Source organism: Panthera uncia, chromosome F2 (genome assembly GCF_023721935.1).
Source record: "Panthera uncia isolate 11264 chromosome F2, Puncia_PCG_1.0, whole genome shotgun sequence".
In the NCBI taxonomy this organism is placed as follows: Eukaryota; Metazoa; Chordata; class Mammalia; order Carnivora; family Felidae; genus Panthera; species Panthera uncia.
In genome coordinates this window covers 37,286,885-37,305,310 of record NC_064812.1, presented here as the reverse complement: position 1 = coordinate 37,305,310, position 18,426 = coordinate 37,286,885, and the positions used below count along the sequence as shown (strand labels likewise).

The 18,426-nt window shown below is 37.1% G+C and overlaps 1 protein-coding gene across 2 annotated transcripts in view; it reads left to right on the top strand.

The window, feature by feature from the left end:
- VPS13B (vacuolar protein sorting 13 homolog B) overlaps positions 1-18,426 on the top strand; it is an 805,502-nt gene that overhangs the window by 649,070 nt on the left and 138,006 nt on the right. For both annotated transcript variants that reach the window (XM_049633567.1, XM_049633568.1), the window contains exons 37-39: positions 8,863-9,065; positions 11,894-12,101; positions 12,391-12,575. In XM_049633567.1, coding sequence (XP_049489524.1) covers positions 8,863-9,065; positions 11,894-12,101; positions 12,391-12,575 — 596 coding nt within the window. The remainder of the gene's footprint in view (positions 1-8,862; positions 9,066-11,893; positions 12,102-12,390; positions 12,576-18,426) is intronic.

Genomic DNA, 18,426 nt, shown 5'->3' with positions numbered 1-18,426 from the left:
TTCTAACAAACTGACACTACTGTGAAAACAGTGAGCATGGCGGCAGGTTGGAGAAGAAGGAAGAGGCAAAGTGTATCATCCATTACTCTTCGGTGTTTTTAGTTTTTTTCTAGAACCTAAGAGTTCTAAAACATTTCTCAAAAAATACTTTTCCCAGACAAAGGGCAAGTATAAATAGCCAATTCAGTAGACAGTTTCACCTTTGATGAGTGATTCCCTTTTTCTTTACGTGCAAGAAAAAAAAAATCATGTTTCTGCTTCTTGTCATTTTATTATGGCTAAAAGAAGAGGTTTGGGTTAGAGTGGGGGGTGTCAGCTTTTACTCACTGGTGAGTGACTGGGTGAGAGTACCTGGGGATTGGAAATCCCACCCAGGAGAAGTTATCAGATGGGATGGGATGCATGTTAGAAATGACCAGTTGGGCTCTTTTTTTGGTGGCTAGGCTTTTTAGTAATTTTGAGAGCACCAGCATCCCTTTGAACATAAACATCGGTATCCATGTAGTTCTCTGACAACTTTGTTATGTTTTGATCCATACGTTAATCTTACTCTATATTTTAGTTTACTATATTAGTAGGTACAAATATGTAGGCATATTACAAAATAGGAGGTAATTAAGTACAATCCGATCAGCTTACATATTCTGATTAACGGGGATAAACAAGGGGTTTTTTTCATGGTTAAAATACCCAAATGCCATTTTTATGTACTTCAGCATCATTAGTTGAAGGAACTGGAAATGAGAAGTGTCCTAATCATCTCTTTATGCACCATACTTATAAAATCTTTTTCTGGTCATCTAGTTACTTATGGTCATCTCTTTACGGATCATCTCTTTATAGACCTTTATAAATTTTTTTTCTTCCTCACCTTTTGAGGCACCCTGATGCTTCACTATTATGCAAATTGACCTATAGATGTATCTAACCCATGCTTGCTGATTTTCTAGTAGCCTTAGATTATTTCCAGCTGTATAAAAAAATACCTGGATATGTCTTGCTAGCACATGTCTTCACTGAGTATTCTTTCTCATGACACACAGAAGCATTGATTTAGACTGCGTTTTGCATAGTCAGCATGTAAAGAGTAGGAGCCTTACCAAGTGTCTAGTAGAGACTGACGACGTAGGGCTGGCAGCATCTTGTAAACATTCTCCAAAACAAGTGGTTTGCATTTATTAGTCTTGTGAAGGAGTATTTGAAAGGTCATGAAACTACTTGTTCCTTGAACTAAGTTTTTACACTCAGTGAAAAGTATGTCAGGATGCGAAGCAAGCAAGATTATTTGTTTATCATACCAGTTGTTTCTGAAATTACTTCTCAGTGTTGTTACACCTCATTTAGTTTAATTAAATATCTGCCGTGGGTTTGTTAGAGCTGAAATTAAAAATACAAACACAGACTTTTGAAAGAGGCCAATGGAATAATCAGGCAGAAAAGCATGCTGTTGAATGGAAGGAGGTAGAAGAGGTTATATACTGGGTCAAAATGACCTAATCACACAATCGCTCAGTGCAGTGTGGGGTCCTTAAATGGATCCTGGAACAGGAAAAGGACATGAGGGGAGAAATGTGAAATTCAAATAAGCTCTATAAATTAATAGTACTGAGGTTAATTTACTGGCTTTTGATAATTGTACTATAGTTTACATACATTGTTAACTTTAAGGGAAGCTGAGTGAACGAGATCAACTTTGCTAAAAGCCTAAAATTATTTCAAAATTAAAGGATTTTAAAAATGACCTGATAAATGATTAAGTAACTTTAATAATATTCATGCTTTCAAAGTGTAAGCGACCATTTAAAATCTAGACTTTCACAATATATTTCTTTAATTTTTTTCTACTCTCCATACTGTTTCTGGAAATCCAGGGGAAAAATTAACAGTTCAGAAAATCTAAAGGATAACACATCAAACACCTATAGATTTACCAGCTTGGACAAATGTAAACATTTTGTCCTATTTGCAATATGTGCACAGACACGTGCACGCACACACACACACAGGTGAACCGTCACAAAACCATTCAGCCTTTTCAGTGCTAAGAAGATAGCACTTTATAGTTTTATATGCAATCATTTTGTCCAACAATGCATTAGTTCTCTAAGAAGAAGAATAGTTAGCATTCCTGAACTCAATTTCTCTAGCCATTTATACCAGATTTAAAATGTGTAAGTATCCAGTTTACATGAGCTCTGAGTATTCTCTGTGGTCCTGGGATCATGTGTGTGGTGATATATAAGACAAGATTCACTTTATCCCAAGGAAGGTATTTAACATACTTCCTGATGAAAAAACAAAGAGGAGGGGATGGTGTCCCATAGGCTGGCTTCTCGCTGAGTGAAAGAAAGGGAAAAGGAAAATTAATAACCCTGTCATGAGTCCCAGGGATTATTTTCATATTTTGTGGTAAAAGTGTAAAGTTTGGCTTACCATTTATAAATGACCCTTTGTGAAATTCATCACCACTCTTTATTAAGTGATCATCATAATTTCTTATTACTGGTCATTTACGCCAAGATTAAAACCACTTGAACTAACATGTTTTTCTATTATTTTGTTGTAGCTTTTTAAAAATGTAGCAGGAAATGTTCAAAAGGAAACAGATTCTATTTAAAAATTTTTTTTAATGTTTATTTATTTTTGAGAGAGAGAGACAAAGACAGAGTGCGAGCAGGGGAGGGGCAGAAAGAGAGGGACACATGGAATCTGAAGCAGGCTCCAGGCTCTAGGCTCTGAGCTGTCAGCACAGAGCCTGATGTGGGGCTCGAACCCATGAGCCATGAGATCATGACCTGAGCTGAAGTTGGACACTTAAATGATGAGCCACCCAGGCGCCCCCAGAGATTCTATTTTAAACTTAAAAGCTGGTGCTTGTGGATGAACCTTTCTGTGGTACCACAGATCACTGGAACCCCTCATTGAGGAGCAAAGCCACAACAAACTGTATAGCCAGTGTAGTGGGCAAATGGGTACATGCGTATGAGTTAAATCAGCTGCATAAGCCTCAGGTATGAACCACACCTCATCTCCTTGTAGGTGTATGGCACAAAAGAACAGACAGGGACAGAAGGGACCAGGCAGGGCACATTTTGTGTCTCCAGTCGTGTGTTTTCTTAATGCCTTTAGACAGTGCCTGTTCTGTGTCCTCACTGCCAGCATAAGCATCTTAAATTCTCAGCGCCACCTGTGTGTTTAAACAAGCCCATCATCATTGCTGGTAGACCTGATACAGAGGCAAGTACACACTGTAAAAGGATTACAAAGGTGTAAGAATAGAGTGAGGAGTAGACTAGTGAGGAAAAGAATGAAAGGGAAAAGAACAGAATGAAGAGCGACCTAGCAAGCAAATACTTGATCAGAGTGAAAGAATTGACAGCACAAAGGAGAATAAAAAGTAAAAAAACAACAACAAAAAAAAAAAAGATTTGTACGATAATGGGGAAGTGTCCCATGTTTTTCAACAGTTCGCTTGCTTAACAGTCAATACTACAATGTTTTTGGTTGTTTCATCCCCTCTAGTACTTCCTGAGATCTCAGAACGTGAGGCTGTGAAATTGCTGAGGAAAAATCTGACATGAAAGAAAATTGCAAATTATTTATTTTACCTTTGTATAGCCAGTATACGGTAGATAACCAGTGAATGTTTGTTGAATAATGAATGCATGCATGCATAAATATCAAGGTGGAGGTGATCCTGTATATCCAAAAACCTTACAAGTAGATAGAAGCATGGGAGTAACACTTGCTTAAGAAATTAGGCGTGGTTTTTAATACTGTCATAAGAAATTGTTCGTAAAACCATAAGAGTAGAGAAATTCACTGGAATAAGAGATTGAGGGTGGGAGGAAAAATAGAAGACTATGGATTATCCTTGGCAATCCCTTTAGTTAGAGAACGTATATCAGTTGGGATGCTCTGAGTTATAAGTGACAGAAAACCCAACCTAAGCTGATTTCAGCAGTCTCATAGGTGAAAAGCTTGGGCCCAGTGCTGTCCTTAGTCATGGCAGAGTCCATTAGATCTCCCTTCTGTGTTACACAGCTGCAGCCTCAGACCCCACACGGTGGCTGCCAGCAGCTCAGGCACCTTCGTTTTGTTAACTTCAAAACCAGGGAGCAAGAGGAAAGGTTACTTTCCTGAAAGTATTATTAGTGTATCTCATTGATTTTCATTGAAATCCATGCTCAGCCCTGAGCCAAATCAAACTCCAGAGAGTATCAAACATGAAAATCAAAAAGTATGGCAAGTTTCCATCTCTACTAGCCTACATTCTGGAAAAGCAGTCCTAGATTCTGCTATTGCTGAACTAAAGCTACACCTGCCTCAACTGCAAGGTCTCTGTATCTCAGGTACATGGTCTCCTCCTGCCTCCTCACTGCTCACCTGAGTCTGACTGGCTTTCTTTCCCCTTATTGCAGGCTCCCAGACATTGGCCTGACCATTGGCTTCCGACTTCTGGGCCATTTTCCTGAGGTTACAGTCCCTACCTTTATCTCTGTTCTCCCGAGAATTCTAAGTATCCTATTCTCCCTACCCAAGCAAAAAAGAATAGGATTTGTAGGACAGCAGTGACGTGTTCATGTGTTTAAGCTGTCAACATTTCGATATTTGTTTGTAATAATTCAAGTTCAGAATTTTTCTCACATCCTTCCTCACCCCAGTCAATAAATACTTCTAATCGTATAACTTAGGGGAATTAAGAAGAACCTTCCATCAATCCTACTTAAGTTCTTCTTTGAGAAGAGATAGGCACTTTCTGAGGAATATACATAAGATATGATGATGCAGATTTTGTCATCCCAGTACTAGATATTTTAGGCAAAACCTCAGCAACTAATTTAGACAGTACAATAGCAGTATTTTGAAGTAGTCCTACATAGTAGAAATATCTAGTAAGATCCAAATTCTGTTTAAATCAAGTTCTACAGAGATTTTTATCATATGCTTAAAAATACCTGTGTATAAGTGAAAGCTGTTATAGAGTGAGAAAAGTAATCTCATTCATCTATACACTCCAGACAAAATGTCAAGCCCATTCTTAACGAGACTCCTAGAGGTAAATATTAGCCCTTTCTTTTGATAGTCTTTTCTTTGGTAATTACCTTTGCTCCCATGAAGTTGTCCTTTATATCTGTCTTAGTTCTTTTTCTTTGATTTTGACCACGTCAAAGTGATATTTTAGGAATGATTAGAAATAACATAGTAGAAGAGGTACTTGGCAGGTTTTTCACTCTCATAGAAAGAGGTACAAATAAGCAAAGGAAGAAGGCTAGAAACCACTCTGTGGTGCTGGATTAGAACCAGAGGTATCAATGTGAATTCATGATTTTTAATATATTTTCTGGTGGATAGATAGATACAGAAAAATAGATATGTGTGTGTAAACATGGCTGATACACACACACACACACACACGCTTCTTAGCCCTCTCTGCTCAGACAGCCTGGAAGCAGTGATACCCTAGTAGCAATGAGCATACCTACCACCCAGATTTTGTTTTCTAGATACCATTCTTCAGCAAAAGAAACCCAGGCTCTTTGGAGAAATGGAGGTTGCCAGAGATGAGATAGGAAAAATATAAGATAAGCCTAAAACATCATAGATGGCCAGAAAATTAAAAAGTTCTCAAAAAATGATGGGAGTGTATCAAAAGGACACAAGACCCAACTTGAAGGAGTTCTCAATGCCCAAAGCTGGTTCAATTTAGGCAACAAAGTAAATGATAGTATTTGATTATAACTCATAACATAAAATAAATACCTATGAGTCCATACGCATACAAATAAATAATTGAATTAATAAATGGGGTAGAAGGGACAGTTCTTTTTACCACAGAATGCTAATTAAGAAATGTAGAAGAATAAGAAAAATTGGAAATCAACATTATCACATACCACAGTAATAATCATTGCATGTAAGAGCCATCAATGGATGCTAAAACATGAGTGGGTAAAAGTTTGATGTAAAAGAGGATACATTCATGGTCTTCCTGTATCTCCCCAAGATATTTGTTATTTTCAAATGGAAAAATAGCAACGTTACAGTGACAAAACCTGGCAGACACCACTTTAGCCATGTGATCAGAGTTAATATTGCCAATAGTAAAACATCAATATCACTCCAATATGTTACACTGAGAAGGGCATCACTTCTCTGGGATTCTTGCCAAAAACATAACTTAATTCTAATGAGAAAACATCACATAAACTCAAATTGAGAGACATTCTGCAAGTAATTGGCCTGGGCTATTCAAGAGCATCAGGGTCATTAAAGACAAAGAAGGCTGGAGGATCGGTCACAGATTAAAGGAGACTAAGGAGACTTGGCAGCTAAATTCAGTGGGGATCTTAGTTGGCATCCTGAGCCATAAAAAGGACATTAGTGAGGAAAATGGGAAAATTTACATAAGATCTGTAGATTACTTAATAGTATGATATCAGTGTTCATTTCCTGATTTCAGTATTTCTGCTATGGTTACACAGCTGGATGAGGAGTATATGGGAACTCTATATTTTTGCAACTTTTAGGTGATTCTAACATCACTTCAAAATAAAAAGTTTTGTGTGATTTCTTTTAGAGGAGGGGGACTTGGAATGGATGGTTTCTTTTTTTTTTTTTAATGTTTATTTATTTTTGAGAGACAGACAGAGTATGAGCAGGGGAGGTGCAGAGAGAGAAGGAGACACAGAATCCAAAGCAAGCTCCAGGCTCTGAGCTGTCAGCACAGAGCCCAACGCAGGGCTTGAACTCACAAACTGTGAGATCATGACCTGAGCCAAAGTTGGACACCCAAGTGAGTGAGCCACCCAGGCGCCCCTGGAATGGATGGCTTCTAAGGCTTCCTCCACTCGGCCTTATTATTCTAGGACACAGTGATGCAAAATGAAGAATGGCAGAAATTTCGGCACTTTTCTGTTTTGTCTGTCAATTAAGAAATATGTTGAGACAGATGAAAGTAGGATCAGATTGTAAACTGACAACTCAGTTTGGTGGGATATATCCTGAAGAGCTACTGTTGTTCCCAGCACTATACTGAGTACGATGGTCTTTGCCTCTGGGATGGTCAGTGTACCGGAGCTTGAATATGATGTGGTCTTCCCTGTTAATCACTTAGCTTACCAAAGTCTCTCTTCCTAGATGTTTTAAAATAATGGAGATGGATTAGAATGATATAGAAATTAACTCTTGAGATAAGAGAACAAGAGCCCCCAAAGTGGACCCTGAGATTTTTTTAATCTGGGGGTCTGACAAGGCAATGAGAAACATTCAATAAGATAAGCAACTTAGAAGGCCTTTGGAATTAAACATTTTGTGTATGAGGAACCAATAGAATATTCACATTAAGATTACTGTGAGATAATTGGATATTTCACTCTAGGGCAGAATGGAGATACATATATTTGGGAATAAAGAGAAATGTAATTCTGGCATTCCCTTAATACTATTTGCCAGATGATTGTACTGAATCAAGCCTATACTTTCATAATCCCGTTATGACAAATTTCTCAGTAATAAATTGGTATGTTTCATTTAGCAGATATTTACTGTTAAGTAAATATTTCAGCAAATGTCAGGAAGTTACGACATGAGTTCTAAACTCCCATCAATGGAGATGATTTTTGATTCTTGGGTATTTGGGGGCCTGTTTCTTTTTTCTTTCTTTTTTTTTTTTTTTTTAATTTTCTGTGTCATTTTTTCTTTAAGTGAGGTGTAGCAGTGAATCAAGAAAATTGTGTCAATGAAATGGAAGTCTTAGTGCCAGAATATAGTGGAAAAATTTAAGAAATTGACTTTTACCATCCTAATTGTTAACAAAAGTTTTAGCCCTAACTTATGTGGGTGTGATGTCTTCCATGGAAGATTAGAAGTTCTGTATCTTATTTCTGCAGTAGGAGCATACAACCTATATGAAGTTTTCAAGTCTCCACAGAATTGGAAAGTCAGTGTGGGCACTGTACTTTGAAACGTGTATACTGTGGGCCGAAGGTGTTTTTTAATCTTTCATCTCTTTTAAGGATCAAATATCATTAGAAAAATAAGCCATGGGCATTACAAACGTGGTCTGGTGAAATTCAATATTCACAATGACAATTCAGAATATGAGCTCCTTGGGGGAAAGTTAACCCACCACTCTAACTTTGCATCCAAATATCTTAAAGTGTGCCATTGGTTTTATGAAAAGGTTTTGATCTACACTTCTAGTTTAAGTTCAAAAGAAAACCTACATTTTAAAGTGTATTCTTTTTCTGAGTCTATTGACTTTGAACTATAGCATATAGTTTTTCTCATAAATCTAACCTGCCACTATCTGTTTTTAAGACTTTGTAAACTTCAAGTGGTTATGATGTGTGAAGTTTGGATTAAACTAAAATTTTTAGAAAACACATGTTATATATTTTGATTGTTTTGAATTTTAACATGGGCCAGTCAAAAGCTTGAGTGTCTAGCAAAGTAATATACTATACTCTATTACTGTAAGAAATCACAGAAAATTGCCCTTTCCCATCGTGTTAACAATAGACCAATGAAGCAGCTGTTCTTATTCTTAATGTAGTTGTTTGAAAAACTTGAACAATTTAATGAAAATGTCTCTACTCATAAAACTTAAATTGCTCACACATGGAAAAAGTCATAATGTTTTGGCAAATATCTTTTTGTTAGGAATGTGAATGAGGTATACCTGCTTCATAACTAGAATTCTGTATAAGTGGTATAAAAATGTGGGGAGAGGCCAACTGAAAAAGAAGACTTTGACAAAGGATGAAGGAAAGCTCTTTAAAAATGTAGATAGTTCTTGCTCAAACATATTTTTTTGACAAGGAATAATTATAATATATACCCCTCTCTTGTTTTCTCTAGGTGTAATTCTTGGGTCATCATTTCTACTCAGCATAAATGATTTTCTGCTTAAAACAAGTCTCAGAGAAAGAAATCGGATTCTGATAGGACCATGCTGTGCTACTGTCAATCTGGAAGCTAAATGGTGTAAACACAGTGGCAATCCAGGCCCAGAACAGTCCACACCAAAAATATCCATTGATTTAAGAGGAGGTCTGCTACAGGTCTGTGGGGATTGGCCACATTTTCCTCCTAAGTTTTCAACTAGCCTTTGTTCATTTGTTTTGTTTTTGTTTTTGTTTTGAGAGAGAACGCATGTAAGTGGGGGAAAGGGGAAGAGGGAGAGAGAATCTTAAGCAAGCCCTGTGCAGGACTAGATCTTAGAACCGTGAGGTCATGACCTGAGCCAGAATTAAGAGTTGGACGCTTAACAGACTGAGCCAACAGTCTGGGCCAACCAGGCGTCCCCACCTTTGTTCATTTTTTGAACTGTTACACTAAATTTTCGTATGGTGAAGAAGAGTATTATCAGATTGATTTCTCATTAAGGTTTTTTAACAGCTTTATTGAGATACAACTCACATACCATACAATTCACCTAATTAGAGTGTATGATTCAGTGTTTTTCTAGCATATTCCCAAAGGTGTGTGATCATCACTACAATCCATGGTAAAACATTTTTACACACACACACCCTCGCAACCCTGTACCCATTAGCATTCATTCCCCATTACCCTCTAATCTCCTCTCTAGGTCTAGACTACTAATCCATTTTCTGTGTCTACGTATCTGACTGTTCTAGACAATTCATGTAAGTGGAGTCAGACAATATGTGATCTTTTGTGACTGGCTTCTTTCACTTAGCATAGTGTTTTCAAGGTTCATCCATATCGTAGCAGGTACCAGTACTCCATTCCTTTTTATGGACCAAATAACATTCCATTTTATGGACATACCACATTTTATTTATCCATTCATCAGCTGATGGATACTTGCGTTCTTTCCACTTCAGGCTATTATTATGAATGATGCTGCTAGGAACATTTGTGTACAAGTTTTTGTGTGAACATATGTTTTCGTTTCTGTTGGATATGTTACTAGGAGTAGAATTGCTGGGCCATTAAACTTTTTCTGATTATAGACTTTTCTAATTACAAAAGAGTCAACTTGTTTCCAGCACAGTGTCATCAGCAATATGTAAGAACCATTTGCTAATCAGGTTCCTTAGATATTATAAACACCTGATGATTAATACTTGACATACATTCAATTGCAGTTTTTTAAGCATTTGATTTACAGCCACGTATGGCCTGTGTGAGGGTATTCAACTCATTCCTTGGTAACTTTCTATTTGGTTAGATGTGAATGTATTTTTTTTTTTAATTTTTTAATGTTTATTTATTTTTGAGACAGAGAGAGACAGAGCATGAATGGGGGAGGGTCAGAGAGAGAGGAAGACACAGAATCTGAAACAGGCTCCAGGCTCTGAGCAGTCAGCACAGAACCTGACGCGGGGCTTGAACTCACGGACTGTGAGATCATGACCTGAGCCGAAGTCAGACGCCCAACCGACTGAGCCACCCAGGCGCCCCATGAATGTATTCTTTATACGATTTCATGTCCCCTGAGTTTGACATAAATCCAAATATCTTGAGAAATCCATAATTACAGAAAATGGAAATGACTAATTTGTTAATAATGGAGACATATTATATATGAACTTCTTGTTTTCATCTAAAAGTTGTATTGCCTCAACTCTTTCACCAGTTTTCTTACTGACATGGAGCTAGATGTGGAAAGATCCTAATAACTTTTTGCTTAGTATTGCTCTGGAGATTTTGGGCATCCATCAGAAACCTTCATGTATTTAACAATAAGCATGTATTAACATAAGTTAATAACAATATTAACTATATTGTCATTTTCCCAAGACAGCAAAGTAACTCCACATTAAAATCAACAATAAGACAAAAATATAGTATATCATCTCTATATTAGAAAGTTGCTCTCTCAACAATTTAAAGCCTAGAGTGTAGTGTTCAGTTCCCCAGCTCGACTTTCCACTTATTTCTATTTTTCAGTATCCAATAAAACTAACATTGATGAGGACAAAAGTAGACTTAGTATCATATCTCTTGCCTTCATTTCTGATGCCTTAATTCCAGAAAGCAGGACCTAAACTTAGGAAACTTACCCACAGGTATAGGGTTATTTTTTTCCTACTTTATATATTTTTTCATGTTAAATTGGTTCTCTTAGAAATAATGGTTGTATTGCCTTTATCTAATATCTTCAGAAAAATAGAACAGTGTTGACATTTTGAGTCCTCTGACATTAATCACTGCTACCCACTGGTCACACTTCTGTTATATACTAATACTCTTCACATGCAGAAAAAGAGAATTTCATCCTCTTTATTACAGGAAACACCAAGGCCTTTGTTCTAAAACTCTACTCTACCTCCTATATGGTTAATTCTCAGGGGTTGTGGAATACTATATGTTGGCACATTCTCAGTAAACACAGAAGTTGGGAGCCTTCTGAGTTCAGGTGCACTGAGCACCTTCCCTCTCTTTTTCTCTGACAAGTAAAACTGCAAAGAAAGGAACCCTCTAATTAAGATGTGTTTATTTAATCTCATGACAAAATGTAGGAAGCTATTCCACAAGGTTTTTATTATTACTTTATTAACATTTCGGCCTAGATCTTCAGTGCCTTCTCTCGGACCGCAATAGAGATTGTTTTCTCTCTTAGCTAAGTTAACTCATAAAAATGACCTTGCATTAACATAGTTTCTTTGGTAATTCAGCATTGAAAATTGATGGATATTCACACAATATATGATGTAATTGATTTCTTGTTTTTATATATTTACTCAGGTAATAGAATTTCATCCTGTAGGTCAATGACTTCTTAGAAATTATAGTTTATTGTCAATAATTAAATTGAGCATAATGACGTCCCGCATTAATTCAAGTATGATTGTGCCTAATTATCCTCATGAAATGTTTGTATTTAAAAGCCACTAATTTTTTCATATGATTTTTAAAGGTTTTCTGGGGTCAAGAACATTTGAATTGTTTAGTTCTTCTACATGAATTACTCAACGGATACCTTCACGAGGAGCGAAATATTGCAGTGCACGTTCCTGAAGCAGTGCCACAAATGCCCTCTCCTATAGAAAAGAACCAGATGTTTAAAAGTGAACAGAGTTCAGATGACCTACGGACAGGCCTATTCCAGTATATACGAGATGCTGGTAAGTAGCAACAGCTTCATTATGAGGGAGAGTTTTAACTGCACATTCACTGAGTAACACATCAAGATCACTGGAAAAGTACATTAATACCTGCAGTACAAGAACAGTACATTACCACTCATTCTCTTAAGGGAAAATTCTTAATTTGTTCCTGTCTCAAACCACATAAAAATGTAAAACTGATCAACCAGCCTTTTATATTCTTGTATCTTCCTAATTTTCTCTTTCTGTAAGAAATCCACATGTTCCCTTCCAAAAGCATACAAATAATTATCTTTTCACTTAACAGAACCTTTAAAAATGCCTGGTGTCTATGAAGTCTTGTTTTACAATGAAACCGAAGATAGCCCAGGGATGATGTTATGGAGATATCCGGAACCTAGAGTGCTCACCCTTGTACGGATAACTCCCGTGCCCTTCAACACCACAGAGGATCCAGATATTAGCACAGCAGACCTTGGCGATATGCTACAGGTGGGTTGTGAGTATTCATTTTTAAATAAAAGCAGTGGAAAAGTACTGATTAGGTACTAGGAAAAAAAGATTAGAGCATACCTATTTTTTCCATCAGTAGCATCAGGGAAATACACAATATATGTATGTATATGTACGTATGTACATACATATACACACATATATATGTACACATATAGATTTAGAAATTTTAGAAATTTTAAAATAGGGAATAATGTAATTCAGATTTATGATACATGCCAATTTTGGGAGCTCTCAATTCCACTTTTAGCCCTTTTGTAGGTAGGTTATGTTACATAGTCTAACTGTAACAGGACAGGTGTCATTCAGTTCAACACACATTTTTTAAATACCTACTGTGTGCTCACAGTCTTAAGCATTGCTAGAACTGCTTTATGAAATAAAATATGTCCACATAAGGCCAGAATGGATGACTCAGTTTTCATCTTCATTTCCAGAGCTAGTCTTAGGTTTCAGGTAGGCTGGTAGGAAAACCGTCTAACCAGTGATCCTATTCCATATGATTTTGTGAAAATTTGTTGCTTGTCAGTTCTCTAAGTTTAATATAAATGTCACTGTGGATATCACTACATTATCATTCTACTTATTAATATCCTACAGATCAGCATTTCTCCAAAAATTTGTTTTCCTCTTAGTTTTCCACCTGTTACTAGATCACACAACCGTCTACTCAGAGCAGTGAGTCTCTCTATTTCCTTCACTCCCCACATCTAATTCATCAACAAGTCCTTTCAGTTCTGCCTCCAAAATAGGTCCCTATTCCATCTACTTCTCTCTTTTTACTGGTACAACTCTAGTCCAGGCTACCACCTTTCTGTTCCCTGCTACAGTAGCTTCCTAATTGGTCTCAATGATTCCATTCTTGACTCCCTGTAATGCATTTTCCATACAGCAGCTAAAGTGATCTTTTTAAAATGTAGATCAGGTCACATCAGTCCCCTAAACCTGTTGGTGCCTTCCTCTGCTTCTTAGAACAAAATTGAACCATCTTGCTATAACCTGTAAGGACCTCTGATCTGTGCCCTGTCCACCTCTCTGACTTGGTCTCATACCAGGCTCCCCATTTCTCACTGTGCTCCAGCCATACTGGCCTCTTTTTTCTCTTTGAGCATACCACCTGAGAGTCATTGCTGTTGCTCTGTTCCCCAACTTTGTTAGTCAGGTACCAGCTCAAATGTCTTATTGTGGCTGGTTCACACTTCTTTATTCTAAATTACATTACCTTGTTTTACTTTCCTCATAGCTCTTACTGCTATTTAGAATTATTGTATGCATTTATTTATTTACTTGCTCATGGTCTTTCTCTCTCCACCATTAGAAAATAAGCTTCTTGTATTTCTTCATCACTTTTATCCAGCCCTTGGTACACAGAGATATTCACCAATTTTTTTTTAATGACTAATCTATACTTAACAAATAGGAAAAATTCAAGATTCATTATTAACATGATGGCATGTTAGCGTATTAACATTAACATATGCTTATTTAATTCTTGTTTAAATTCCTGATTATAATATATTTAGTCAGATATTCATCTTCTGATTTGGTAACAATAAAATGTGTTAATCATTTTGTCAAATGAACTTGAGTGTTCAAAACTATCTGATTTGCTAAGATGTCAACAGTCTCTACTTTGACTCTTTTTCTTATGATGAGAATTTTTAAAATCTCTCTTAGCAACTCTACTTTGATTCTTTAAATTCTTAAATTTGTTTCCTCTCCTATTAAGATCATATTCATGATTATCTTCTCTACCAGCATTCTTGGATTATTTTTGCTAAGTAAAATAGCAGTATCTTTTTTTTATAATTTTTTTAATGTTTATTTATTTCTGAGACCGAGAGAGACAAAGCATGACCAGGGCGGGGTCGGGGGGCACAGAGAGAGAAGGAGACACAGAATCCAAAGCAGGCTCCAGGCTCTGAGCTGTCAGCACAGAGCCCAACGCAGGGCTCGAACCCATGGACCGTGAGATCATGACCTGAGCCGAAGTCACACACTGAACCAACTGAGCCACCCAGGCACCCCCAATAGCAATATCTTTGAATACTCCTGTCTTATGAGAATCATCCAGATGCAGAACATCTTTAGTATTTTCGATCAAAATGAAAAGTTTTGCATCATGTAAGGGCTTCTCTCTAACTGCTTTTAGGGTTCATAGTTATAACTACATGTTAATACATTAACTATCGGTGGTAGTATTGTGCCAGTTGTATTGCATAAGGCATGTGAGATAGTAAGTACATTCACTGATGACATGTTCCTTATCTTCGCACTGACAGTAGAGAGGCATTATGGTTCAGAGGATGAACTCTAGCCAGAATGCCTGGGTTCAAATTCTGACGCTGCCACTTGCACACTATGTCACCTTCGACAAGTAACTTAATCCCTCAGCCTCAGGTTTTTTGTTTTGCTTTTTTTCCATCAATAAAATGAGGCTATTGGTAATGTGATGATTAGAGGAATTAATGTTTGAAAGACACATAGAATAATGCCTGACACATAGTGTGTGCTATTTAAGTGTGAATACTACTAATTACTACCATGATGATAATTGTCAAAAGTTTTTTTGTTTTTTTTTTATCAGGTATAAGCATAGGCTAGACCAAGCTAGACCAAAGCGAGTAGGGGCTGATGATTTTGCAGTCAGCTGGCATAGTCCAGAAGATCTGGGATAGTTCTAGGGTCTAGACAGTGGACTTGTTACATAAGCAAAGCAATGCACGAAGGAAGCCTGGCAGGTTGCAACAAGCAAAGAGTTGGTATCAGAGGGTTCCTGCCATATTTCACATCTTGTTGGAGAGACGGGAACTGAGATGTGGTCAGAGTGCAAAGATGAGAATGCTGGTCTAAGAACCAAGAGAGGGTTGACCTACTATAAGTTGAAAGGGAGAGTTTGATCCCAACAGTAAGAAGGAATGCGTAGAATTTGATAACTGGGACAGAAGAATAACGCAGGACAGGCAGAAGGTTGCCATACTGCTGCCATGCTGCTCTGATCCTTATGTTCGCCTGACTAGGAGCAGAATTTGCCCAAAGGGTTGGGGTAAGCCTCATTTGTAGAAATAACTCTTGGGGTTGCAATCTTAGAACTATACAAACTATTTTGTTTCTTTGGAGCTCCTGTTGAGAACAGAAAATATGTTGCATGAATCATAGCTTTGATTCAATATGACAGCTTTTTCCCTGAGCACTTGCGGTGCCAGACCTTGGGCTTGCTCCTGGGGATACAGCTCCTCGACTGAACACTGAAATTAATGTTATTTACCTTTCAGAGATATTGCAAGAATTGAATGAAATTTTATAGCTAAAACAAATAAATGCCTTACACATAGTGAGCCTTCAACAAATGTTAATTTCTTTCCCTCCATTCCTCCCTCATAAGCAAATGCCTGGACCACTAAAAGAACCTTCTAAATAGAATTCCAGCCTTCAGTCTTTCTTCCTTCATGCAATCCTACTAAGTTCTTAAAGGAACAAGTGGATTATATCAATTCTTTGAGAAAACCTTTTAGTGATGCAGTCTCCCTAGTAGACTGACCTTGAGGGCCCTGCATAACCTCCCTAGTCCCCACCCAGCTTTAGCTTTCACTCCATTACACGTGATCTACCTTCTAGTCAGACATCTATTCAGCATTTACCAAACCTATCTCTGTGACAGCCTGACTTCCATACCACTTCCTTCACTTGAATCTCCCTTCTCTGCTTGAAATCCTACCTATACTTCCAAACACCCGCTGTGCCCTCTACTCCTTGAAGCCTTGCCTGGAAACCATCTCCAAACATAGTACCCTCTTCCTCTGTAGTCCTGTGACACTCCATAGCACCACTTTTATGCTATTTCTCACCTTATCCTTCACATTTTAACTATGTGTTCATATCTTGTCTCGTAAATTGTAGTTTCCAATGGCAGTGATCATATCAAATTTGTCATTATGTCCCTTATAGTATCTACTGCAGTGGAGATGCATCAAATGGATGTTTGAATGTCCATGTTCCTATTTTGTATTGCTCAAAAATATTACATTGTTTGTCATTATTTTATGGAGCTGTTGAATGAGTTTGGGTTTTACAAACTGAATTATGTCAAGATGCATTGTGTTATGCTTCAGTGGTATTATCTATGGTAAACACACAGTCTAATGTCATTACGTTACATAGGCTCTTGGTGAGATCACTGAATATACTGCCAAGCCCACTGCCCCCTGGACAGAGGCTAGTTCTTAAATATAAAGATAAGTTAATCTCTTTGGTTTTAAGCCTAAAAACAGAAATCAAGTTTGGTTGACTTTTTCCTTGAGGATCGTTTAGTTCATAAAAAACTGACCTTATAAAGTTCACTTAGATAGAACCCTCAGATTTGTCCATTTGTGTATGTTTCCATGATTGATAATGGGATTTATAAACAGGCTCCCCATATGAGTTTATGGAATTTATTTTGTAATTGTAATGAAAAATATGGAAAACATGTTTATAGTATTAAATCAAACGAACCATAGGTTCTGAATAAAGACCCTGAAATTAATGTTCACAGAAAGCAAAGGGAGCTTATTTTCTGGTCAGTTCATAGTTTTTATCATGTGAAATTTTAAGTATTAGTAGTTTAGGTATCAATAAAATTACAACCTGTAGGGTAGAGTAATGCCATCAACCTAGAAGGAATTTTGTATCATCTTAAATGAGCTTAAATATCAGAATTTCTGGCACTATGTATTCTAAGTTTTCCTTTCCTCGTCCTATTGTTTTCACTGCCTACTTGGGATTCAATTTTGGAAATACAGATATACCCAGATTGTAAAATTTTAATCCGTTTTTGGAGTAAAATTGACAATGGATGTTTTCATTTTCACACAGATCTGTCATGGTGCTTATTCTCTTCTCTCGGTAATGCATTCTGTTTCGTATTTATTTTCACTTATGTGTTGCACTAAATTTTTAGGTGTATTCATTTGGTATGTGAGAATAGGCCAAACTAAATATCATCTTTCTTTGAAGATTTTAAGAGTAAAAGCTTGAGCATTACAATTCAAGACAAACACTAAGGGGATTGAGATCACTGAAGCAATTTACACAGATGGGAAGCAAAGTGAAAGAAGTAAAATGGTGGAAGTTAAGTTCTGTATTGAGTACAATGTAGACTAAAAGGAAAGATGTAAAGGCTAAAGTTGGGAATTCCTTTAATGCAAGAAACATCTATGGTGTACATCAGATTCCTGGCGTGCAAGTCAGAGGAGAAAGAAAGAAAATGTTTAAATAGCTTGAGGAAAAGTTACCACAGGTTCACAAAACTTTACACTAGAAGAATTCGATACTTAGATTCAAATCTATACCTTCAGAAAATATGAATATAGTATGGAGCTCCCTCAAAAAACTAAAAATAGAACTACCCTACGACCCAGCAATTGCACTACTAGGCATTTATCCATGGGATACAGGTGTCCTGTTTTGAAGGGACACATGCACCCCCATGTTTATAGCAGCACTATCAACAATAGCCAAAGGATGGTAAGAGCCCAAATGTCCATCGATGGATGAATGGATAAAGACAATGTGGTATATATATACAATGGAGTATTACTCGGCAATCAAAAAGAATGAAATCTTGCCATTTGCAACTACGTGGATGGAACTGGAGGGTATTATGCTAAGTGAAATTAGAAGAAGATAAAAATCATACGACTTCACTCATATGAGGACTTTAAGAGACAAAACAGATGAACATAAGGGAAGGGAAACACAAATAATATAAAAAGGGGGAGGGGGACAAAACAGAAGAGACTCATAAATATGGAGAACAAACTGAGGGTTACTGGAGGGGTTGTGGGAGGGA